General features: G+C 36.0%; 1 protein-coding gene across 2 annotated transcripts in view; it reads right to left on the reverse strand.

Moving 5' to 3' along the window:
- Positions 1–26,435, reverse strand: part of VPS41 (VPS41 subunit of HOPS complex) — a 107,507-nt gene that overhangs the window by 27,712 nt on the left and 53,360 nt on the right. For both annotated transcript variants that reach the window (XM_015618382.1, XM_015618383.1), the window contains exons 8-16: positions 20,700–20,819; positions 17,146–17,292; positions 15,872–15,938; positions 9,229–9,326; positions 6,693–6,822; positions 4,904–5,019; positions 3,447–3,503; positions 1,168–1,229; positions 265–346 (exon numbers count right to left, since the gene is read on the reverse strand). In XM_015618382.1, the coding sequence (XP_015473868.1) occupies positions 265–346; positions 1,168–1,229; positions 3,447–3,503; positions 4,904–5,019; positions 6,693–6,822; positions 9,229–9,326; positions 15,872–15,938; positions 17,146–17,292; positions 20,700–20,819 (879 nt within the window). The remainder of the gene's footprint in view (positions 1–264; positions 347–1,167; positions 1,230–3,446; positions 3,504–4,903; positions 5,020–6,692; positions 6,823–9,228; positions 9,327–15,871; positions 15,939–17,145; positions 17,293–20,699; positions 20,820–26,435) is intronic.

Genomic DNA, 26,435 nt, shown 5'->3' on the forward strand with positions numbered 1-26,435 from the left:
GTATTTAACTGTGAGCATCTTTGCAAGCAAAAGCCTTGGGGGTGGGTCCTTCATATGGAGACTGCCAACAAGTAAAATATGTAGCACTATGCCTCCAATCTTGTTTTAAGATATATCAATTGGAAAGACAGCTGTCTAGAACAAACAGAGATCTGAGGCAGCAATACCAGAACAGGGCCATTAAACGTGATGCTTTTCTTGGTCAATACTAACAGTAAGTACAACATACAAATTACTTGAGTTCAGACACAGAATTTAACTTACTTTAAGCTGACCTATTTCTTTAAACTTGTAAACTTCAAATTCCCAGAGTTCTGTGTTTTTGCCAAGGATTTTCTGGCACTTTCTGGGAGGAAAATGAAAGAGATGAGAACAAAAGTAGGTACAGAAAGTAATACAAATGTGACAGCATTATTACAAGGATTCATTTCCTCTTCTCCCTATCATGACACTCGCAAAAGTGTCTGACTTTGGCGATCACCGCTTTAAGTAGAGTATGCCAGGTTTTCCTCCTTTCAAACCTTAAAATTTTGTCCATCCAAGAGGACCAACTGTTTATTATGCATTCACCCTTACTGATTAGGGCCATATTAGCTTTCAAAGAACCACAGAATGGTTTGGATTGGAACAGAGTTTAAACATCATCTAGTTGAAATCCACACAACATAGGCAGAGATGCCACTTTCTTGGTCAGCTTTAAGAGTGAAGGTTTTAAATCTCAGCTGAGAAAAACTGAACACTTAAAAAGATATGTTTACACTTCCATGTACACGAAAACAAAAACCTTGGGTAATTTCTGATCCTTACTTCAGATTCCCATATTTGACATTTTTGTTTATACCTATGCAAATTATGTGCAATGACACACTAATAAACTGAGTTTATCAAAATTCAAACAAAACCTCAGTTCTGAAAATCTGGTATGACTATGAAAAATCAAGGCTTACTTTCAAAATGATATGCCTCAATTCCAGTTAAAGTTTACAGTAACTTTTAGTTACTATAGACAAAAAAATATATGGCACTGCAACCTCTATGTTTGGAAACTTCACAACACACAGGAAATCAACATCCACAAATACTTCAGAATCAATAATTTGTTTTTTTTGCTTTTTCCCCACACAGACACTCTTTAGCCAGCAAAGAAGATCTTTAATAAGAGGTTACCGAGCAGCAAGGTCATACTCTCCTTTCTCCACCAGGTGATTTATATAGGCTAAGCCAATGTCCTAGAGGGAATAAAAACAGAGAATTAGTTATAAAAGTTTGGAGGTGAACTACTTGACTACTGCAGGAACTACCAAAACAGCAGTGCATACAGCTGGAAAATCAAAGCTCTAAGTGCATGCCCTAATTCTCCTTTACAAGTAGGGCCCACAGAACAGTCAATACAAAATACTTACATAGACTGCTTGTGAAGGTGCTCTTTTAAATAATTTTCATAACCTCACTGATGCTAAGAAGACTACCACCGCTAATTATTAATGATTGTTTGAAATACATAGGTGATCTTGCAGTACTTGAATTAGTTCAAAAAGAAAATCACCAGTCATTGTGTAAGACATGCTCTTTGTCAACAGAAAGTCTGAAGAGGATGGCAAAAAGTTGGTTGAGAATATAAACCCTAGTGCTGCTCAATAAAGTGCAGGAATTACTGAGAACTTAGCAAGATTATTATTTATTACATACTAAATTTTCTTTCTCAAAGTTCACCACACAGGTCAGTTTTAAAATGTTTCTGGTAGGCTTTTAACACATATTAAAATTCTGGCATGAGCCTCCTAATGATCTCAATATTCATGTCTATTTTGACACAACCCAGTGTACTCACTGCATAACCTAAGAATCTCACAACTAAAAAACACACCCTTTCTTGAAAGAAAAAAAAAAAAGAGAAAAAAAGAAAAAATGAAGCTGCACAATGAAAAAGAAGTCCTCGTTTCTTAGAAAAAATAAACATTTGCATCTTCTGAGGCACAACATTTCTTTGATCAATATCAAGGACAGTACTGACTATAGCAGAATATGAACAGGGGTATTCAACAACTTCAACTGGTCTATTTACTACAAAATTAGAAAAAAAAGTGCACATGGACAATACTTCAGGATTTCATTACACTATAGGAACCACCTTCATATTTTCAACTTCATCATTCTCAAGAAAGAGGACAAGAGAAATCTTCATTCTCCTGTGGACCAGCTTCCCAGTGAGCAGAGAAGATGGATAAAGAAAAGATGTAGATCTGGTTGTTTAGGATCTCTGTGCTCTGTTCAAGAGGTGCAGAGGAGCAGTGATAATTACTGCCGTCTAAAAAAATCCCCAAGGCTACCAGACTTGTCAGGTACCCTGAGTGTGGTGTCACTAAACAGTGAGAGCATGAGTTGTTTTAAATCAGTGTACCACTAATCCTTCACTTAGGGCTTGATGTCAACATTTTGTTTCCTCAACATATTCTGTTGGCTTTTGCTTTAGAGACCAAATTCTCAAAAACTGCTTGTATTTCACTGAATTTAACCATTTATTGCAGAGCAAATTTCCGCAAAGCAAAAGAAAAGTTGTGGGGTATTTTTTATTTAGTTTGGTGTTTGTTTGCTTGTTTGGGTTTCTTTTTTTCCTCCTAATGCATTGCCAGGACCCCCTTTAACTATTCTTCACATCTTTTGCAAAGGTCATAGAGCAGCTTTGTTAAATGCAAACTCTGTGATAGGTAACGGCATGCCATTTAAATCTTGATTCAACTTCTGGACTACATAAGAATAAAAGATTTTTAAGACATACTGATATACAGCATGCTTATTACATCAGTTATCTGGGCAAAAAATTAAACACATCTTCAAACACTTTGTACAAATTCCAATTTAAAGCAACATCAGTATTAGTGAATTTAAACAAAAGCAAACAAACAAAAACTAAAATTAGCGTTGCTTTTGTATCTATTACACCATCCCCCCTTTTGTTTTAAACATCAATACTCTTTGTTGCTCTGCGAAAGGGACTGTAAACATGGGAAATGTTCTCTATGTGAGAAAAGGAGCATCTCTTAAAACTCTTTACTCTTTACAAAACCCTGTCACATGTACAAGGTATAAGTTAAGGGGAAATTTGTCACTTCTGCCTGCATTCCCTAATAGTGCAATACTGCGTGTTACCTCAAACAGTAAATTTAATACAAAAGTAAAAGCAAACAAAACCCCCATCAGCAATCAGAGAAATGGAATTCTCATCCTTTCAATGCAAATAGAACCTTCATAAAATGCAGATCCTTTCATGTTTCACACACTAACACTCCTGTTCTGCAGCTGAAATCAAGAAATGAGATGCCAGTTAGAGTATGCCTAACAGTTATTGCCTGGTGTTATAAAAAACAGGAAATTTATTTGTGGCATCTTACAGCACTCTAAAAGAAAGAAGATATTTTGTTTTGAATAGAAGTTTTGAGACTTACCAAAATCTTGTGCTTTTTTATGGTTTTCTGACTGATCTCAGCTGCCATCAAAGCTTCCTATATTCAAAAAGGAGAAAAGAGTCAAATACAAATACTTTCAGAAAGCTCTAGAACTGTATTAATCAACTGTTTTTCAGAGTAGGTCATTGGAAGTTAGAATTTTTAATGCCATGGTTGGATGAACAGCTTTGAATTCATACTCAAACAAAAGCAGTCAAGCAAAGAGAAAACTACTTTTGTTTCCATCTGGGTTCACTCCACATTATTATATTAGGATCAAATCACAAGATTACAACAAAACACACAATGCAATCACATTTGATCATTTTCAAATGAGACCACTTCACTACCAAAACCTGTGAAAAAATACAACAGGAAAAGGGGCGAATGGGGGAAGGCTACCTTCCAGTTCCCCAGCCCAAATATCTTCTTTGGTCAGAATGATTTATATTTAAGTGTCATTTGCTGTTCTTCTACGTTTTTCGAATGTACAGAAAAAAAAGCCGGCACTTTTACAAATAAAAATGAAACCTTTAATATACATTGTAACACGCCAGTCTAACTTGAATGGATTTTATAAAGGCACACACACAGCTGTCACTTGCAAATTACTGGAGTCTTCAGAGACCAAATGCTGTGATTTACATACACTGCAAAACTGCACTCATCACACAAGTTTGCTATTCAAATGCAAAAGCATCCACATGGATTTAAACAAATCTGCATGAGAAATATCATGATTATATTTGCCAAAGTAATACATGCTGAATGGTTTTTCCACCTTTTTTTTTCCTTATAATGGGCACACCACAAACATAAATTAGAATTTGCAAGTTAACTTTATGCATCATAAGAAATGTTCTAAATCAATAAATGCAGGATATTAGGATTCAGACCACTGTGTGTATGTTGATATGGTATGTAAAATTTATTATTATTGTTTTAGGTGTTTAGATATACATACTCAAACACCAATATTTACACAATCAAATGCTGAGCCATTTCTTTTTCTGAGAAAGCTGTATACCCTTGTCTTTTAATATTGGATCAGCTTTCTTGTGAACAACACTACTTTCAGCATGCACAATCACAGTTCAAGCCCATAGTATTTTACTTTTAAAAGTACAGCTCATTGGTTAACTCTTCTGCTATTCTAAAGCCAAAACCCAGCTTTCATAATTTTCAGCGTCAGGTAACACATTTCGTAACTGATGACAAGAGCCACATTTTCAACATCTAATTCAGCTCCATCACTTGGGTGAAACTCTGATTAGTAATTTCAGTAGTTTGACTAACTCTGTAAGAGATGGAGGGACAGACAGTTAACTCCCATCCTTTAGAAACACTTAGTCAATGACTGTAGGAACCGTCCAATTCAAATGACCTAGCAAAGTCCATCATCCTACTCCAATTTCCAAACAAGGAAAGTCTGAAGGAAAGAATGATATAAAAATTACTTCGTATTTCTTCTTCTCAAGAAGCCAGTCAATGTGATCATCTTGGTCCCGCTCTTTAGCCACAACCACATCTCTTGGGCTGATGATATAAAAAAGTGATTCACCTTCCGAATATTCTGCAAATGCATACATGGTTTTATTATTACTGTATTTTCTTTAAGTAAAGTTCTGCTTTTTAGTACACCCTTGGGGGAAATTTACAAAGGGGGGATGCAAGGAAGACAGCAAGTCTACTCCTGCAGGACACACTAGTTTGGAAGCAGTATTCTCCAACAAATTAAAACTGGTTTAAATGGCAAAATATCTTTCAAAAAATCACCAGAGCTTATTGCAAATTCTGATTCATCCACTATGCGTAAACTTTATGATGGTTTAGAACCCATTATTATACTTTTAGAGGACTATTACAATACACAGCCTGCAATAAACTTATCCTTCCCATCAAGGTCAAGGCCATCAAAAGCATAAATGATAGATGCCATAACCCCTGGGGACACAGCACATCATTACAGCAATGCATTTGCAATGCTGCAAGTTAAGGCTGTATGTATAATGCATTTTCTTATACCATAAGCCTTTATTTTTGAGTAGGCTCAAAGAAAAAACTACTAAAAGATAAAATCAAATGCAGAAGATGACCATTCTGAATAGTTATAATTTGGACAGAAGCATGAAGAAACACCAATACTTTGTAGGTCCAGATCAGTTTCAATGCATGCATACAAATACACTCCTGAAGTGATAAGCAATTCACAAAATAATGCTTGCCTTAAAGCCATGCAAAACATTTAGATTTTTCAGGTAAACTAGAATATTCATACAGCATAAAAGTAGAGCTGTGGACAGCTGTATTCTGCTTTGGAAGAAGTATAAAGAAACCCCAATTCTACTGATAGCAGCACCAATGTTTTTGAGGTCAGGAGGAGATATATTTCTAGTGGCTTAAGGGCATAGATGTACACAGAGGTTTTCCAAGCCTATGATTCGAAGCATGCTGCCAGAGGAGACACTTAAAATTCAGATTCATGGATTTTAAAAGCCAGAAGAAATGATTCTGTATAGCACAGGCTACATAATCTTCACCAAGAAATTCTGCATCAGCTTTGCCATACATTTTTCTGAGCTAAAACATATAGATCAGAAAACTATCCCATCTTTAATACATATGGCATATATTGTGCCAGGGCTTAATGTCCCTTTCTGCTACATAATTAAACCTATCTTCTAGGTGGAACTTGCCAAAATCCAGTTCCTATGTATTCCATTTTACCATTTGAGGTCTGTAATATAACTGGCAGCTTTGTCAGTACAGAGAAGCTAAATATCAGTGTGCCCGTCTTATGTTGAGCATTGTAACTCCTATTGTTGAAATGAAACCTATTCAATCTTTCCCTCAAAAACAGCTTTTCCAGACATTGTACCACTTATTTCATTATTCCTGAAGCCCTTTGTGTAAAAAGAATTCCTATGGATCACATGTTGAATAAATCTCCATCAAAGATACTGCCTTCCACAATACTGGACATTACATGAGATACGTTTCTGGCTTCTCCAGTAAGTCTAACGTCCTAGATAGCATTAAAAATCATGATGTTTAAATACACACATTTGTTTTCTTTCATGTGACTGGTTCTTGTGGGTTACTGTCTACAATTCAGTGTCATAAGCAGTTACAGCTATTCAAGGAGATGATAAAAAAAATGACAAAATGAAAAAGAAGGCTAAGTACATCCAAATCTTTTTTAAGCAAGGTATGAAAAAAAAACAAAACAATATTGAGAACACCTACCTAAATGATAATCACGACATTCATTTTCCTGAAATCCTCGTACTGTTAGAGCATCAGAAGAGATCTCTTCACAGGACTCAGGTAGGGGTTGTACAATATCGAGTCTAGGCCTTGCACAACACTCCACTTCCTAGAAAAATGGCATCTTAGTTGCTTCTTACATGATTTATCTTAGCAATACCAACTGGTGGTCATCTACAAACAAGGCTGAAATTCAACAGCTGCAAACATTCACAAAGATTCAGTACTCTGCACTGAAGTACTCTGTACTCAGCTGCAAATCATACAAGCTGCAAAGCTGAACTGCACAGAATGATTGCATTTGGAACTCAAAGGAAAGTTACTCCAAGTAATCCAAAGTTACTCTTGGATTGCTTCCCTTGAAGAGATCAGTCAGGAGGAGGAGGTATAGACAAGACATACGTCCAATCCCACCCCTTGCTCGCTGCTTTTCTGCTCTTGGTCACAGAAGTTTTCAGAGCTATCACAGACGACTATCAATTGCTTCATTCAACAAGCAACAGAACAATTTATAACCCATAGCCAGCTGGGCTCATGCCCTGAAGGACAGAGCTCCATGAGTCAATGACATTCTGGTATTAACACTAATTTGTTTTTTTTTTAAGCTGGTGTTTGATTTTAAGCAGCCAGCAGCAGCAGGGTAAATGAATCTAATAGTAATACAAAAATGTTGCTGCTCTGATGAACTTAGAGTAAAATGAACTTTCAAGTTGAATGTAGGTAGTTATGGTAAGATGACATCATGGATTTTCACCTTCTGTTCAAATGAAATTGTTGTCTTCAACTAGCTGCATTTTTAATTAAGTCAAGGTCCAAGACAATCCTATATTTGCTACTTCAGGCTGTGAATTATAGCAAAATAAAAAATAAAAGAGCAAGAACATATAGAAAGTGGATTTAAACAGCTCTAACCTACCCATTTGGAAGTAGCACCACTTGGGTCTTTTCTCAATTTAACTGTTCCATGAAAAAAAAAAAAACCAAACCAGAAAAACTTTCAAAGCAAGTTCAATTGTGATCTAATTTGTAATAAGTAAGAAGCTGCCCTTTGCAAGCTGTGAAACCAAGTATAAGAAGACCAGTGTTCCTTGCAACTAAATGACATTTGTAGTGAGCGGCAATTCTCCTGCAAGCTCAGGCAGTTTGGACTCCACACTAACAAGACAAGTGAGGCAAAACACTAACAAAGAAGTTCCCCATCACAACAGGACACAGGTGCAGCATCAGGGATGATTGTACTTCTGTTCCTTCTACAGCTACCCAGAGAATTAAGAAGTTAGTGAATCCAGCATTTGGAGTTTGTTTAAAAGGCTAATTAAAAGCAAATACATGAAAAACCTTTTTTTGATGTTCAATTACCATTGTATCACCTGAAATTCCCTTTTAATCTTTCTTTCCTAAAGCAATTAAAGTTACTTTAACCTTTAGCAGTCACTACCTTGTTTACACTAACCCCTTTCCAGTACTACTTTTTCATTAACAGTGGCTTCCCAATTTCCTTGCTCCCTAGCATTTCAATCCACCTTTTCCTCCCCCTTCCTTATCACATTTGTTTGCTTTCTTGTCTTTCACTGACTCTGCTGCACTGGAGGACTACTGTGCTCACTCCTTTGGGAAACATTGCTGTGGCATTGCTATTATCCTTAATATAAATAAAGAAATAATAATCTGGCGTCCTGATGTAGAACTAGGAGCTAACCCCACTGATTTCAGAAGGCTCAAGCATTTGTTCGAACCTACAGCATTTCATTGCCTAGCAACTTGTGCACCCAGTTTCTTAAGGTTACTATGGTGATGGTTGTCTAACACAGACATGCTTATCAAAGAGATGATCAAGAGCATCTGCTGTTCTCACACTGCAGCTTCAAGGATTTCCTCCACTGCCTTGCCTTTTATTTGGCAATATGAAATCAATGTCGGAGACAGACACGACGTCTGTCCATGCACAGTAAAAACAGCTGACATGAATTCTAATTTCTACCTATCCACACATGGATCTGGATGTACATAACTAAAGATCTTAGAAGAAAGGGAGACAATGATGCCACTCGCTCACAATCATTCATTCCACCCCACAGTGACTTTTATTGCTTGAGTTGATCAACTTCACTACTCTCATTTCTTTTGAGATGCAGTGTCAGCAAGCTCCTCTTATGGCTAAACAAGATTCTTTATTTCTTCTGGTGCAGAAACATCAGGAAGAAAGAGAGAATAGGAGAGAAAAAGGCAGGGAGGGTAAGAAAGGAAGGAAAAAGGAGCAAGAAGAGCTAGCTAGAGACCCTCTCTGCGTTCTGCAAGAAAAAAAGGAACCCAAACATGATTTCTGAAAGGTAAGCACATTAGTCTTCAACATCACCTCCACTGACCTTGTTTTATGGATCAGAGACATTTCAAGCACTATTCACTACCAGCAGACTAAAATTTTTTTCTCAGATAATCATATTTGTATGACTAGTTTAAGGCCCAGCTCACAGGCCAAATTAATGTGAAGAAACTCTGAGATTAAAAAAACTACCGTTTTTTCGGAGATCTCCTTCACATATGAAAGTATAACAAGCTGGTCACAGATAGGTGCAAGTCCACTGATGTAGAATTCGGTCTCAAATTGGAAAACTGAAATACAGGAAAGGAAAATAGACTTAAAAACATGAATGTGTATGAACTAACACCTGAGAAAAACTCAGGTGAAAACTGATTTTCAGAGACAATCAACAGCATACAGTACCCCTTCAGAAAACTGAAGACTCAACACATATAACAAACCCAGAGATTTCCCAGTTGGATCAGATGAAAATCTACATTAGCAGATTATATTACATTAAAGCTTGCAAAAAGAAATGTTTGTGCTCCAGGATGTGTTAGAGATGAAACATTTGAAATGAAGGTGCAGTCTGATTTTCAATAATCACATTAAAAAAGGAAGCAAAACAAAAGTCAAACTCAATAAAATGCAATAAGTAGTACAACTTCATTTGTTTGCATATTCACAGCGAGTTCATGTGGCCATAAGAGACCCACACTTGCTACATCTATTGGCATATGGAAAAACACAAAGATCATTATTTATCATCACTTTAAACATCACAGAATAATTTAAAGATACACTTATTACAAAGAAAATACCATTCATAGTATCTTTTCTTCTTCGTAAAACTGAGAACATAATTTTCTAAAATTGGTCTTGAAATCAAGACAGTTACATGAGATTGTTTCAAGAAAGAGAAACAGAGTGCTGAACTGTATTTAGAAAAAGACTTATTAAATGAGATGTCTGCCACAGAAACAGCTATTTATTTTTATTCTGGTGGATTCACAATGCACCTCTTTTTTGAGAGCTCCTCTCTTATGGGGACCAAAACAAGAACCATCCAAGTGTTTACATTAGCAAGCCTTGTAACTACAAACTTTTAAAAAAGCATCAGATACTTCATTATTATCTCCCAAAACATGGTTTTAGGAGAATCTAAGCGTAAGTAGGTAACAAAAAGTTTCCTTCCTTACTGTTTAGCATATTACACTACTAATATACATATATTTACTAAAATTTACTAATTATTTTAGCAAGGCTAACAGAAAATACAGCATCATGACATTAAAAATAAAGCTAATTTTCTTTAGCTTAAGATAATAAGAAGGAACAGGAGAAGTAATTGTCCTCCCACAAAGGGAGAAAAATACAATGAAACAGAGTATATATTTGACACCTGTCTCTCAATGAATAAGCAAGCACTGTTTTTCTTTTAATGACTGCTGACACTTTGGCATCATTGAAGGACCATGCTACAACACAAGAGTAGAGCACTCAATCTATTGACAAAGAGGTTCACATTTGTAACCACGTACATAATTATCTTGTTCTAACCTACAAAAATGATGAGATTACTTTGACTGTGTCATGTGTTGCTCTTAGTGATGATTTTAAACAAATCAGTTCAAAACCAACTACATATTTTATTTCCAGTTTATAATTTAGTATTTGGCATTTTAAAATAATATGGAAGGCAGGAGGAAAAATATAAAAAAACCCCTTAAGTGAAATCCATAATACTATCAAAGAAACTTTAAATTCAGCTTTATAGAAGGGCCAAGAGAAGGCTCTTAAAGGCATGTAAAATACTGTAGTTTGTATTTGAAGAGGAAAATAGCACGGGGTGAATTATCATTTATAATGATTATAGAGACGGCTTTAAAATCCATGTGTGTTTCTTTTCTTACACTAGAACTTTAGTCCCTTTGCCAGTGAAAGTGCTTGTAATGCCCAATGTAATGATGTGTTTCAGATCTAGCAGAAGTATTGATCTTTGAAACAAAAATAAACAAATAAAAATCATCACTTCAGGTTTTGTTTCTGAATAGAGTTTAGTTTCCTTGGTTTCACTATCAGCTTTCTCTCAGCTCATCTTTCTCAAGAGGCGTTGTTGAAACACAATGCTCCAGCTCTGCTGCTACAGCCTTGAACAAAGAATAACTGGCATAGACAGTGCTTCTTGACCTGATAAAAACCTTTGATGCTGCTAATCAAAAAAGTCTTACTGAAAAAAGAAGATGTAAGTTATAGCTGCACAGAACAATAATAGGTTAATTTGACTTACTCTCTGTACACTGTGTTGTGATCAAGGAGGAAAAGAAATCCAGCATAAAGGCAATGGAGAAATGTTGCTAATTTAAAAAGCACCCAAAATAATTAAAACAAACGTGGTATTGAAGTAAATGGAAATGACTGAGGTATGGCCATGTGTCATACATGTTTATGCCTGTCATAAGAGAAGACAGAAGAGAGGCTGACAGTGGATCTACTCCATGTTCAGCATCTATGTACAGATGTCAAACAAATTACCAGGAGGCAAAATGAAGAAACCTGTAAATCTTTTTTGCTGCTCATTAAATGAAATGTACAAAATACACCAAACTACAGAAATGAAACAATGTATGCTACATTATTTACCTAAACTGTATAAAGTCACTCTCTCTGGGATTTAAAGATCCACACATAATGTGATACTAAAACTGAAACTAAAATGAGCCTATTTTGTTTAGTCAAACCTCTAAAAGCAGTCCCTGCTTTACCACAGCATATTTTAAGAAGTAAAACTTTGGTTACAGTCAGAAGGTTCTACCTTGGATTTAAACTAAAAGCACAAGTGGTGGAGATACCACCTTGAGAACACTTAAGAGTATGCTGCACTGTGACCTAAAACAAGGAATACAAATTTTGCATATGGTTTTATGTGCTAGGTAATTTATGCAAACCAAAACAGAATACAAATTGTATGCTATGATTAGCTATTATCTTGTGCATGGAGTTGCACTTGATGTAAAATATAACCTTTTTTTTTTGACAGTATGTGATTTCAGTTACAGAGGACAAGAAAAGTAAGTATCAGTTAAGCTTCAAAGCTGATTTTCTAAAAAACTCTTTTTTTCCCACTGAATCAAGAAAACATTGTTAATCAACAGGGAAAATATTCAGTCTTGAAGAACTCTGGGGCTTAGCAGCTCTGAGATTTGATGACAAAGAAGTCAAAATCTTGAGGCATTTTGAATCATTTTGTGAAGAAATTTATAAACTATAGGTTTAGCTTGTGGCAAAACAAATGAACCAAAGTCTAAGTAGAATCAACTATGTAACAAGATTTGGGTTTTTTCTTTTGTTTTTGGCTTCTCTGAGTATAGCAGACTTGCTTAAATAAAATGCATAAATCACCTTATGAAGTAAACTTCCTGATCATCATATTCATCAATTAAACCTTACATTACATCTATATAAAGAAAATTATGTTGGTATACTAGATCCCATTAATTTCACTTTACAAACAAGAAAATAAATATTCCCATGTATTCAGATTGAAATGTGCAATCTCAATGCATGATCCTAACTTGCTATGCAGGTGTGAAGCTACTCCTTTGTAAAACACAGATGTGTTGTTACAAACATATTTGTTTGTGTTTGTTGTTGAAACGTGTAATTTTTAAACCAAATCTGGTTTACGGGAAATTTGGTAGAATGCAAAGGGAGACAAGTATTCAAGAGGCATTGGTGCCTGGCTTGGACCCAGAATTAAGCTGAGATTCCTCAGATAAAATCTGGACAAAAATTAATTGAATAAAAATTCTATAATCAGCTTGAAGTCTTTTACATACTTCCGGTGTTAATCTCTATTTTCTGCTATCATTAACGAGCTGTATACCTGAGGAAGAGATAAGGTACTTCTCCATAAAAGTATATACAATCCTGACAAGGCCAAGGAAGACTAGATTAGCTATTTTCCTCTGAAAAGGCATTATATTAACTGAAAAATCTAATTAGTTATTTAGCAACCAGCCTTCTCATGGGTTCCAGTTGAGGAAGGATTCCCTGTTCAGACCAGATGCTGTGCAGCATTATATCTTTTGTACATGCTTCAGGAGTGAGCACAGAGGTCAAGCACTCTTTAAGAAAGATCACAATGGCATTTAGTCCACGTTAAGCCTGTAATTCAATACCAATACTTTCTAATCAATACACTGTTTCACAGCAGTAGCTAACAGAGCTAAACTGATAGGATCTGCTCAGCTAACATACATTTAAACCTAAATAGAAACACTCACTTGGAGTTTATCTCTGACACTGAATGAAGACTCACAGAGGTAATGAACTGTAGCAAAAACAATGGCAAGATTACTGAAGAAAAGAACTACTAATATACTGGAAGATGTAAATAAAATTAGCAATGCCACATGGATCTCAGGGCATGAGACCTGTATAATTCATCTATTTTCTCTTACAGGTAATCACAGCATTAAGGTAAAACAGCTAGAACAGTTCAGTGGTGTAACTTTCTCACAAGAAGGGGTTTAGCATCACAGCAGATACTGTAATTATTTCCCACCTTAGAATAAATATAGCTAATTCTTGGGACAGAAACAGAAGATGAGGAGGTTCATTGTTAAACAGGATCCTAATGCACCTAACTTGCAATGAAGGAAATACTGTTTCCTTATTCACTGTACTGCAAAGTACTGAAGAAACATTTATTATCTACTAATGCCATCACATTAGTGATGATACCACCATGGAACTTAGGGGACCTCAGAATGGCTCTAAAACAGCAAAAGCCCAAAACTGTTGGCACATGACAAAAAACTGTTTTATCATAGACTCCATACGTATTACTGTGCTGACCAAAGATGCAACCATGAAGTTTCCTGCTCCACTTTTGGTTTTCTTTCCAGGTGAAAAATTGTAAAAGCAGGGAGAAAAAAATTTAAAAAGACCATCCCACTTAACATGACAAAAGTAATACTGTGTTAAGGGCTTCATTTTTTGTAAATCTGTTGACAAAATACTTTGAGTCAAAATATCTGAAGGATACTCAATTATCCTTCAATTAAAGGATGATATTCTTGCCTTGTATAATTCTTTACTTTATGCAAGTACATCAACTTATGCATCCACTTTGGATATTAGTGGTCTTGCAAAAAAACTATACCGGTTGCAGGTCTTACATAAAATCAGACCTTCCAGCTATTCCTTTGAAGAGGAATGCTGAAATAAAATTGAAATAGATGTTATGGCATTATGTACTGAAGTCAAGAAGACCTTCTATGTGACTATATGAAAGACTGTTAATTTATACTGAGACTAAAACAAACAATGTCTTTCTCTCTTTTCCCTCCCAATCCTCCCAAGTTCTAAAGTATTGTGGACAGCATTTGGCAGAGCAATTTCAGTGCTTTGACCTGAAACCAGAAAATAAAATCTCAAGCACATCATTAACAGGTTAAGTGAGATAAAAGCCTGTTTTCTAGAATACAGAGAAAACCACAGGCCAGAAATTTTAAGATGAAAAAGTTACTTCCACAAAAATCTTTATCCTTCATATCTGCACCTAAATAGCCCAATGACAGCTTTTTATGTTTTTAAAATCAAGTTCCAATAGACAGTCACCTAAGACTAATACCATCCATATAAAGACATTACAGCTGAAATAGAAGTTACCTCTGTTCACTTGTCAGTATGTGACCAAACCCATTTAGATATTTTCTAAAAGCTATTTAACAGTACAGAAAATATTATATACAAAATCTGAGGCTAAAATTCATGACAAAACTCTTCCTTGATAAAATTATTGCAAATAGCCTAGGATTCTGCAGTTAAATAGTCTATTTGGACTGTGTAATCCTAAACAACCAATAGCATTCAGGTCTCAGTTAATTCTCAGGCACACCACCAATCTCATTGTCCAGATTTCCTGCAGATCTTAACAAGTCTCCTAGTTGATTTTCAGAAGCTATTTTAGAACAGTCCTTCCCTGAAATCAGAAAACAGAGCATACATACACTCCTATGCCATGCACCATTCCAAACTGACATGATTCAGGATCTTGCTTGAACACCCTATCTACAATCTCATGTTACTACAATCAAGGAAGCACCAAAGCTTACACACTGTTGCCCACTCTGGTTTGCAGAGTAAGAGGGATTGTTTATTTTCCTGGTACTATCTATTCCTAGATACTTCCTTTCTCCACTAGATACTTCTGGGGACAGCTGTGACTTTTTGTTTACATCCCCACTTCCCTTACAAATTTTATTTGAACTCTGCTTTACTTAATACACACATTTTGTCAAGAACTTTTCCACTAATCAGCAATAATAAAAATTTATTCATATCAGATTAGATAGAAAAATAAGAAAGCAAATGAAAATAAAAAATTCAGAAGCCAAGAAAGAAAACAAAAATAAATTAAAATCAGTTTCCTAGCACTACACCAGAGATTTTATGGGGGGGGAAGAGAAAAATGTTATGAGTAGCGTAGTCAAACAACATGTAATCAAATAAAGTAATATCTGTTTTCTCTTTACTACTACACTGACCATCAATCATTTAACCAAGATGAAAACTCAAGTTCTCTAAAGGAATCTGTGTGAAGGGAAAGTTAAGGTATCCATTGTTCACACAAGTATGTCTCATTTTAGATGATCACAGAACTTAAGGCTCTCTATAAAAAAAACCCTCACACGTATGCACGAGGGCATTATGACAACTTCAGCAGCTAAAAATGCTGGCGTTTGTGTTACAACTACATGTTGCCTTCAAAGTATAACAGTTTAGTTCTGGCTAGGATGTGAAAGACCTTTAGAGCTTTTTGAAAAGGGGTGCACTCATACAACCATACCTATTTCCACGTAGCGGTTCGGTAGGTCACGCATTTCACTGGCATGACGTTCTTTTACTGAGCAGATCTAGGAAACAGAAATTTGAATTGTTGCAATAAGGAAACTGTAGTTCCTAAGATGATACTAGCTTTGCCTCAATAAGAAAAGGAATTTCTGGGAATTCTCAGACATGGATTTCTTTATTTTGAAAAACACAAGTTGTGAAACAGTAATGGTGCCTCAGTAAAGAAAACCACACAGAAAAGTCGTGGCTATAGCTCACAGCCTTATAAATATGCTGGGAGAGAAAAGGACCACGTAAGAGAAATGTGAAAATATGTGCCCACTATGGTTTCTTCACAGAAGCATTTATATATGAATTTGGTTTTGGTGTCTTCTTATACTTTGCATCTCATTACCTTACAAGGCACCTGATTCTTATTCAGTAAGTTTGCTATTGCTCCTGCCAGTTACAGGAGAGGAGTATGTACATACAAAGAAATGCAAATAACCAAATGTTGTGAAGCACACACAAATAGAAAGGGGAAGACAGATGCCAACCTTAGGACAAATCTCCTCATTTATAAAACTCTAAGCTTAATGCTCCAAAAGCTTTTTACATGTCACCTAACTCACTTTACCCTCCCTTTCCATCTATTTCTATCAGGCACTTTTAATTTCCCACTGTGCAGTGATGCAGTAGTCTGTTATTAGGAAACAGCTAACAGGCTTGTAACAAACTCATGTCAGGTGCCGGTCTGAGCAAATTATAATCAGTCTGCACCACACAAGTTTGAAATGCCAGTTTCCTGTTGAAAGATAACAAAACCCTAAGCAGTCTGTCCTTCCACACACCCTTTTTTTTTTTCTTTTTTTTTTTTTCACAAAATCATGCGGCTGTTTTAGTAGCTGCAACCTCCTCAGGCCCCAAACCAATCCCCTCCAAAAATACCTCATGGTAAGTTGTTCTTCCTTAATGCTAATCAAAAGAAATGAATTCAACAGTACACTAAAAGCTTTCAAGAGACGAGATCTCTCCAAGGCACAGAGGAATGAAATGTCCCTGAGGATTACATTCACTGCATGCTCTCACACAGAGATCTGTCTGGCTGCTGGGTGCCTATCACTCCTCCTCCTCATGAGGGTCAGTCCAATGACATTTCTAAGGCAGCGAGAGTTCTGAACGCTGGTCAAACCAAATTCTATTTTTTTCGATTGTCTTTACTTTTCAGAAAAAATCCTCTGTTTGTCTGTGATAACAGCAAGCATTTATTATAAAGACAGGTAATTGCACCTTTACTGAATTTCCCCAGCCAATAATCAGCGTTAAATTATCCTTCCAGCAAAGGCTGCAGGGATACATATCTGGGCGAAGGCTTATGTCATCTCGAGGCACATTAGTAATTCTTTGCTTGGAGATCATGTCAAGTATCTTCACGCCCTGAAAGTTTAAAAACAAGAGAACTTTATTCAGTATGACAAACTCCTACTGCCCATTTTGTACACTAAGGCAGTCAGAGTGGTTTACAGAATAAATTTCAGAGCAGGGCTGAGTATGCCACCAGAAAAAACTGTTGATACAAAAACCCATCTAACCCAGGAGGTGACAAAAGGAGTAAAGGGATCAGAGTAATTTAGATGTTTTAAATTCACATGCCAAATAAAAAGACATAATAAGTGAATGAGTGACAGACTAGTAATTCCAGTCATGAACCAGTTTGGCCTATTGGGCTGGTGCTACTCCTGGAGAAATAAAAAGAATCACAGCTTTTTCACAACAGTCCCTGAGAGACACAGAAATTTCCACCTTGGAAAAAGAAAAACAACAGTTTATTAAGATAAATTAATTCAATCTCAAGATATGCATTTCTACTCTTATATTTAAACAGAAAAGCAAGCATATTTAAACAATGCTTGGTTTTCTATGCTGTGATTTTTCACTCCCTCCTCAGGAAATCTCTAAAGTAATAGAACAAGAAGTTAAAAACCAGGAAGATTAAAGTTGTTCAAGAGACAGAGGAAAAAAAGAACCAATAATTATATTTTTCTGTGCTGTTTAGACAAGGTAAGCTATAACCTTTCCAATAGCAAAATGGAGATTAATTTCATGTTAAGTAATGACTTGTTCTTGGTAATTTAAAACAGAAGTCTCTAAAATAAAATATTTTAGTAGGGACTTTTTTGTTTGGAGAGTGAGTCTTCAAATCACAGAAAAGGGGATGAAAAAGACCTTGAAAGGTCAGCATCCATCATGCCATGCCAGGTTCGGTATTTCTAGTAGCCAAACTGATTTAAAAGATTTACATGCCTATTTCTGTTCCCCCCATTGTGAGTTTCTATGTCCCCAGCTGTACAAATAGACAGATACAACTGTTTAAAAGTCTTGGGGGGTCATGGTCTAGGCCAGGTTTTGCAGGTTTTTTTTTTAATCACAAGGAACAGAAAGTTGTATGGGGGTGGGTGACGGGATTTCTTTTCAGTAATCTTTGTCACTGAAGAACTGTGAGCATGGAACACACTTCTACTGGCACCTCATCAGCTAGCAGACATCAAGGTTTCAAAAACAAACAACTTACACACAACATCTGCAATGCACAGATCCCAGATCTCTAGGTAACATAAACAAGGATCTAATCCTTTGTGTTTTCTAAGCTCATATGATCAAATTCTTAACCTTGCTTGAATTGCACCTTAATAAAGTTGCTTTTTATAAATCTTACTACTTTGTCTCCAAGGAGGATTTTCAGTGACTTATATCACACCTTCTGTTTTTCTACATGGCAGCAAATCTTATATGGGATACACCAGCTCCTGTTTAAAGTGGCTTTCAAACTAACAGTATAGGATCTATTTGGTTTTAAGTGTTGAGAGACAGTTGTTTAATATAATAAGTTTTACGTAAGAGTAAGTTATTTAGAGTTATAATATCATGTGATATAGTGTGCTGTTTGCTTAGCATGAGTTGCTGGATTTTTTTGAAGTCTTAGGCTGTAAGCTGTGAACTTATACCTAGACATGGTTTTGGCTAGTAATTAATTATTAATTCATTTTCTTCTTAGTAGCTGGTACAGTGCGGAGTTATAGATTTACTGTAAGAATAATTTTAATGACTCACTGATGTTTTAGTTGTTGCTATGTAATTTCCTATGCTCTGCCTGTCAACAGGTGCACAAGAAGTGAGAAAGGAGTCAAAAAGACTTCTGTTGGCTCTTTGGAGCTGCCCATTGTAAAAGGATCCCAGTCCTTGAAGTTAAAACCTGGGGTAGTGTGTATGTGACTCCTTGAATGGTGTGAGAATGCTTGAGCAGTGGCTTCTCCTCTAGCAGGCATGACATTTACATCATGAACTGAAAGGACTTCCACACGCAACTTTCTATCATGAAGGACCTAAAACCTGTCCAAATTGGAGTCCAGCAGCCAACTAAACTACCTCTAAGGATCTGTCCTCCAGATGTTTCAGTCTGTAAAACTTGCACTACTAGCCATGGAGGAAGGAGAAGAGAATAGCAGCCAACATGGGTTACCTACGCATCTGAAAAGCAGAATTAGACCTCGCCTAAATATAAAAACTAGGTAGCCATGCACACACACTAAGAAGCAAGGCTATAAACATTTTCTCTGATTTGGAAAACAAAAGTGTAACACAAAACTTTGCTAGAGAATGGAGTTTAAAAAGTTAAAGGGGAAGGAAAAGGGCAATAACCAAATATATTAATCTTCTGGAGGCCAAGTGTCATTTCATTTTTCTTTGAAAGATAGGCCCTGACCATGGCTTTTTGTCTCTGACAGATGGCTCTCAATGTTTTATTAGTATTCTGTGTTCTGATGTGGCACATCGTCTCTAGCTCTCGTCCTATCCATCCCAGCAGATACCTAGAATAAGCATTTTAATTGTATGGATCTGAAAAGAATAAAACCTTCAAAAAACCTAATGTTATGTCAATTAAGTCCTCAATGAAGCTTTCATTTTAATAGAGTTATTAAAGGGAAGCAAACAAAGGTCCACCTCTAACAATTTCATATCAAACTGGTTTTGAAAGATAAAAAAGAACAATGGTTTAAAATATGTTAATTAATTCCTCCCTTTAGGATGGAAAAACAATAGAAGAAAAAAAACCTAGTGTTTCAGAAGTACTTTCACCACATAAAAAAATACTTTGGAATTTACACATGATACATACTTAAAAACATATCCCTCACTGCTGAGCTTCAAAACACAGAGCTTGACCCATCAATCAGATATACAGTGATAGGTGAAATATAACACTCTGAATGAATGCAATGGTTTCCTTTAAAACTACATTTAGAACAAAAGGGACTTATCTCCTTCTATTTTTTTCTAGTGGCCTAACAAAATGAGAAAGTATTATTGTATTGTTTTAATAATCTGCAACATTGAAAGTGCGTACGACAATGTCATTTCACCACAAATTAAAAAATCCAGACAGTTTATTTTTTTTTCAGGGGGTGGGAGTGGAGATGTTCTATTACTTATATAGAGAAGAATTATATTGGCATTCCTTCCTCAGTTTGCTTCAATAAACTGCACTAATCAAAATCCTAATTAATAATAGTGTACATTAGTGACAGCCACAGTGGTATGTAGAGCTACTTTCCTAATTCTTTCAGAAGTGGCAATCACATTGGAGAACCCTGACTAACCAGAAGGAAACAACAGAAGAATTTTCTACAAAGAAATGACATATAAACCACTATCTTTCAATACCTTTTATACTCACTTCTACAAATGCACAGTTTTTTAGCTGAATATTCTGGCAATTAGCATTGAAAAATTTCAGTTAACACAGAAATATTTTTGTTCATTTAATGGAGGTGAAAAATACTTACCATATTATTAGCCCAAGCAATTAAGTGCCCTCTCCATTTTACATTTCTGATATTTCCTTCCCCTTCATGTAAAACCGAAGGCTTCCATCTATTCATCCAGCCTCTTTCATATAACAGCAACTATGAAGAAGTGCAACAATAAATATTTCTGTGACACAGTGCTGTGTGCAGACATGGAAGTTATTTTTTCTTCATTATCCCTTACTCTGTTTGGATTTAAGGACAATGAAAAATACACACCTATCACAAAACCAAAGCAAATAAAATCAAACATTTTGACATAGTATATATACATTGAGCATCTTGCATATTACAGAATTCCTATTAAATTTTAATAATAAGGAGGCCTTTCATCAAGTTTCTCCAAAGAACAGTAAGTATCATTATCTACCTTTTAAAGATAAAAAAATTCAAGTATTTCAGGACCCAAGTCTACAGCACTGGTGACAACACTTCAGAAAATTGATAAAGAAACCAGGTCACCTCACTGATATCAAGATCCACCAATCTTGTCATAGACTCCTTCCCTCCAAAAAAAAAGCAGGTAGTCAGTGAAAATTATCAAACATCCCCAAGGTTGTGACCCTTTGCCTGGCTCCATGTGGAACTACACAGCTTTCCAAAGGGGTCTAGAGATGCTGTGTTTTAGTCCCACTTGTGCAAACTGCATTATACCACAAGTGCTGCTGATTGTAAAACTTGTGTGATTGGTAACCTCAGGTTCTGCAACTAAGGAGGCATTTTGGAATATCTAAATGCATAGGAGATGTTATGAGATGTCTTTCAGCACCAAAGAAAAACCCAATTACGTGTAGAAAGTCTGCACAGAAAGACATGCTCCATACTGGTTGGTTGGAGCATGGTGCTAATAATGTCAATGTTGCAGGTTCAATTCATTTATGGACAATTCACCTAAGAGCTGGACTTGATGATCCTTGTGGGCCCCTTCCAAATCAGAACATTCTAATTCTGTATGTCTCATTAAGTTATGCAATAGGATTACAGGGAATCACTCTGGCAGATGCAAAGTGCAGCAATTGGAGGGATACTTAAATAAGAAGCTGAAGCATATACAAGAGATCATGCTCTAAGGTACCACTCCTGCTAACTTTTGCATAAGTACACGCACATACGAACCCAAGTACATCACAACCTGGACCCAAGCTCACACCTCTCACTGGAAGTTGTGAAATAGCTGCCTGCAACGATTTCTACCATGCTAAAGCCCAAATGGAGTACTTTTCTTGCTAATATTTCCTAAGATCCAGCTGTATGCAATTCTTTTATATATGGTTTCCTGCCACTTGTATTTGGATAAATACATCAAATGTTAGGACAACAATTGTTTAAAATAAGAACTTTCAGGGAAATATGAGATTTTAATGGCAATTCTCAGACTGCCTCTCTCTCTCTCTCGCTCTCTCTCTCTCTCTCTCTCGCTCTCTCCTAAAGCCACCAGATGGCACCAGAAGACAAGTATTTTCTCAGATTGTTTAAAGCAAGCAGTAGCTAAGGCAGTCTATTGAGTAATTTTTGTGTGAACTGCACTGCAGACATCAAACTTTTAATTCAAGAAAAGTGATTTTGTGTCCTTTACATAGGTCACATGAAGGCCCAACTTTTAGACAGTACAGATTACCCCCCACCCCACATATGAAAAGGCTACTAAGTCTTACAGAACATGTTATTTTACAGCTACCAGGGCAAGCCACTGAAAACAGTGTAACATCTATGCCCATAAATCAGTGCTACATGGGGGGATTTCCATTAGAAGACTGGTACATAGATAGCAACCCTCAGCTCAAATGAATGGTCTCCACTCAGATGCTAAAGATGTCATTAAAAAGTAAGTACTGTGCTGATTCAGACTTGAAAATTACTTTTTTCCTAGTGTACTAACACCTAAGGAGAAGCTGGACAGAAGAAGAACTGCTGCTTGGATGCTTCATTCAATACCATCCAATAAAGGCAGCAGCAAAACACATGGTATATTGCATTAATGGACAAAGCTCCAAAAACTTATGTGGATCATGTGAAAGGTCAAACCTAGCTGATGTCAATTATATTAATTTTACTTGTAATTTTTTCTGCTTGTGACTGAATCATGATTTAAATTAATTTATTATACTCAAGATCCAGAGCAAACCTGGTATGACACTTAGCATGTTTTTTATTATTCATGGTTTGTGAATATCATGCTTTTTCATGACTCTGAGTAACAAACTGCCAGGAAAAGTAAGTGATCTGAGAAAGAACTATTGAAGAGAGAAGAATAATTTGAAAAATCCTGTCTATGCTCAACTCTAAGAACACAAACTTTCAGATCAAGGCAGTAGAAGACAACAGGCTGGCACCACCTATAAGAAGGATGGAAAATGAATCTGAATCACTGAATCACCCCACCATTCCCCATTTCAATTCAGCAAATGAAACAGGCCCAGCACTGAGGCTAAAACTCCACACTGTGGCATCAAAAAAATAATATGTAATCTCAAAATATGCTTAACTAAGTTATCTTCAGTGCAATTATCTGCATGCTATTGATATACATACTGTGATTTCTTTATTATTTCTTAGAGCAATGACACCTGGAAACTGAATTTGTGAACCCAGAACTTTCCTGTGTGTTTTGGAACTGTTGTCTGCTAAAGGCATCTCTCTCAAAAAAAGCAGCACCATTTCTTTCTTAGTATTCCTTTATGTCTCCACATTGAAATGTTAATCACACCAGAAAGTAATTAAAAACTTCAGAAGAAGACTTGTAAGAAGAAATCCACAGTTTCCTTAGGTGTTCTTCCTATCACCTCCCTCTCTTTTTGGTAGGGGAAAAATACTGTAGGACTTCATTTGCCATAAATCCTATATTAGGGTAGTCAGCATTCACAGTACTTATATTTCATCAGCAGCCAAAATCCCACTTTCTTGGCTTCTCTGCAATAGAGTTTGTTTCCCCTGTTTTTCATTTGTTCATATAAAACTTTCTAGTCCTTTGTTAACTACAATACAGTTGTGCTTAGAACACTCTTCTAGTGCATCTTGCATGCAGCACAATTTGATAATACAGCTAAAATAAAATAACCTTTAGCTTCAAGGTCCCCAACCACACTGCTACATAGTACATTGCAATCTTCTGTCAGATTACTAATTATTTTGTGAGTCTTCTTAACTGCTTATAATTGTCCACCAGATCATTAAGAAAAATGTATGAGATGTATGAGATGGAGCTGGACACTTTCTGGTTTTTAAAATAAGTGGACATATTTCTCTTGGATTAGTGAATACATCTCTAACATACCTTTCTCTAACAGGAGATTAACCCACACCAAAAACTCTATTTTAGAGTGCATTCACTAAAGAGAATAGATGAGTGCTTGGACTTAATGGAGCCTGTAATGCAATTAGCATTAACACTAATTACACGTAATCCCGGTCTTAAGCTATGTACAGGAATTCCCAATCCTCTGAACAAAAAGGTGAATGATTGCAACTTTGGTATATCAACATGTTGAAGTAATTAAATTTAATATATTTTCATTACCAATTACTAGCTTCAATATACTAATAATATTACTACTATTAATATTATTATATATTATATTAATATTATACCATAAATAAGAGATATCTATTCTCACAGAAATTTCAAAGGAAACACACTTTTAATGATGCCCAGCATCACTACTTTGTTTCAACATAGTGTCTTTTGTGTAAAGATTTGAAGATGTTTTAGTGAAGTGAAGAAAAAACAGCTTAAGATTTCAATTTGTAACTGAAGAGCCACTTTTCCAATCCCTACTGCAGAACTGTTGGAATAGTTTTTATTTCACAAGACAAAAACCAGGAATAAAGTCTCTGTAATTTTTTTGTTCTGTTCTTTGTCTAAGTGTGAAGATGAGCCTACCTGTGGCACTTGTCCTGTTTTGATGCCTGTCACCACTTTCACGTCAGCTAGGCCAGACCACAAAAATCTAAAATACTATTTCCATGGTTACAAGTGATCACTACAGTTATTTATTGTTTTCAGCATAAAACCAATATTTACAGGCACAGCCAAGATTAACAGATACCACAGAGTAACACAGAACAGCTGCATGAAGTCTTACTGTTTAATAGCTCATCCCTAGGAAAACATATAGCAACAATAAAAAATTATACTTTGTATTTGAAACAGACGATGGACTGGATGAGCTCAAACAAGGCAGAGAATAATGTAAGCCTCAAGCTTTCAGCTGAAGATGAGCTTTCAAGATTTCGTCACAGAATGTTGTCTAAGGAGCTGGGGTGTGAACAGAGAGGAGGGCAGTAAGTGCAGTCAAGGGAAATCAAGCAAGGAGGGAGACGCAGACAGCAGCATCAGGAGCTACGCGATGGCAAGAGTGAGAGATGAAACAGGAACTACTGCTGTAGTTCATGGACAGAGAAGCTAGAAATTTAGAGATGTTTAATACAAACAAATGCCACAAGACTTTTTTTAGGCTTCACTTCTAATAACTCAACTGCCATATTCCAGCTGTTGCCTATTCACAAAGAGCTACAGAATTAACACCTTGAAAAGCAAATCCTGCACTCTTGCAGGCAGAGAGAGACACATTTCATACACTTAGATCCTCTTTGCTTGCCACCTCAGGCAATGGAAGAAAGGGTTCTACACAGACGTTTGTAAAACACACAACTATAGATTACATGCACATAGGACTATGATCCATTTCTTTTACACAAACAAAATTTATTAGCACAAGGAGAATTTTTGTTTTAGTGATAAGTAGAAGCACAAGGAGAATTTTTGTTTTAGTGATAAAGAAGAAATGCATATCCAAATACCCATAAAGAAGAAATGTAAGCAAAAATTGCTTATTAAGCAAACAGGATATACTATGTATGTCTCATCTGCTCAATAATATGGGATACATCTGGGCATTATATATTGCAGCAAGGAAATCGCAGACCAGTATTATTGTGGTTTGCTTGCTGCTACAGTTTGTTTCCTACTTATGGTAAATTATCCAATGCATGTACAGAAATTGCCACAGTATTTACTCCTTCTTCACTTAAATCAGACCTTTGAGTATTTACTGAGTGACATTTTATAGCTTGCAAAGCAATCTGCCTTTCTTGTCTGGTACTCTTCTATCCAACATAATGCCAAACAGCTGACTATCTGCTTTCTAAAAATGGACTGTGCTGCAAACAGCATCCTGACAATTTAATAATTTGTCAAAATAGTTCAGTTATTATGAAGTACATATCAGAGGTAAGGGTTCAGAGGTAAGGTCATCTACTTACTCACCATGCAAAATGCATCTACTAACACTAAAAAGCAATGATTAAAAAACTGAGACATTCCTTGCCACACTTGACTTTAATGCACAAATTCCACTACCCCTAACAGCAGTCACAGATCCCAGGAATGCTATTTCTCTTCCCATTTATGCACTATTTGCAATCACCATCCTTTCTCTGTGTATGTTGCTCCACCTGGAGTAGAAAAGAATTTAGAATGTCTCGTTTTGCTTTTCAGGCAAGAGTTACTATGGATCCAGAATTCTGACACAGAAATAGGTTTGTTTGGTATTTTTTTAGATGAGAAATTTGCCCCAGGTAACACTAAGCTCTCTCTGCTTTTATAAAAGACAAAGAAAAAAAAGAGTCTAATATTTAAACACAAGCACTGATATGTTCAAATGTTAATTTTGGGAGGATAAATAGGACAAACATGATCAAACACATCTGTATTTA

Source organism: Parus major, chromosome 2, assembly GCF_001522545.3.
Source record: "Parus major isolate Abel chromosome 2, Parus_major1.1, whole genome shotgun sequence".
Taxonomy (NCBI): domain Eukaryota; kingdom Metazoa; phylum Chordata; class Aves; order Passeriformes; family Paridae; genus Parus; species Parus major.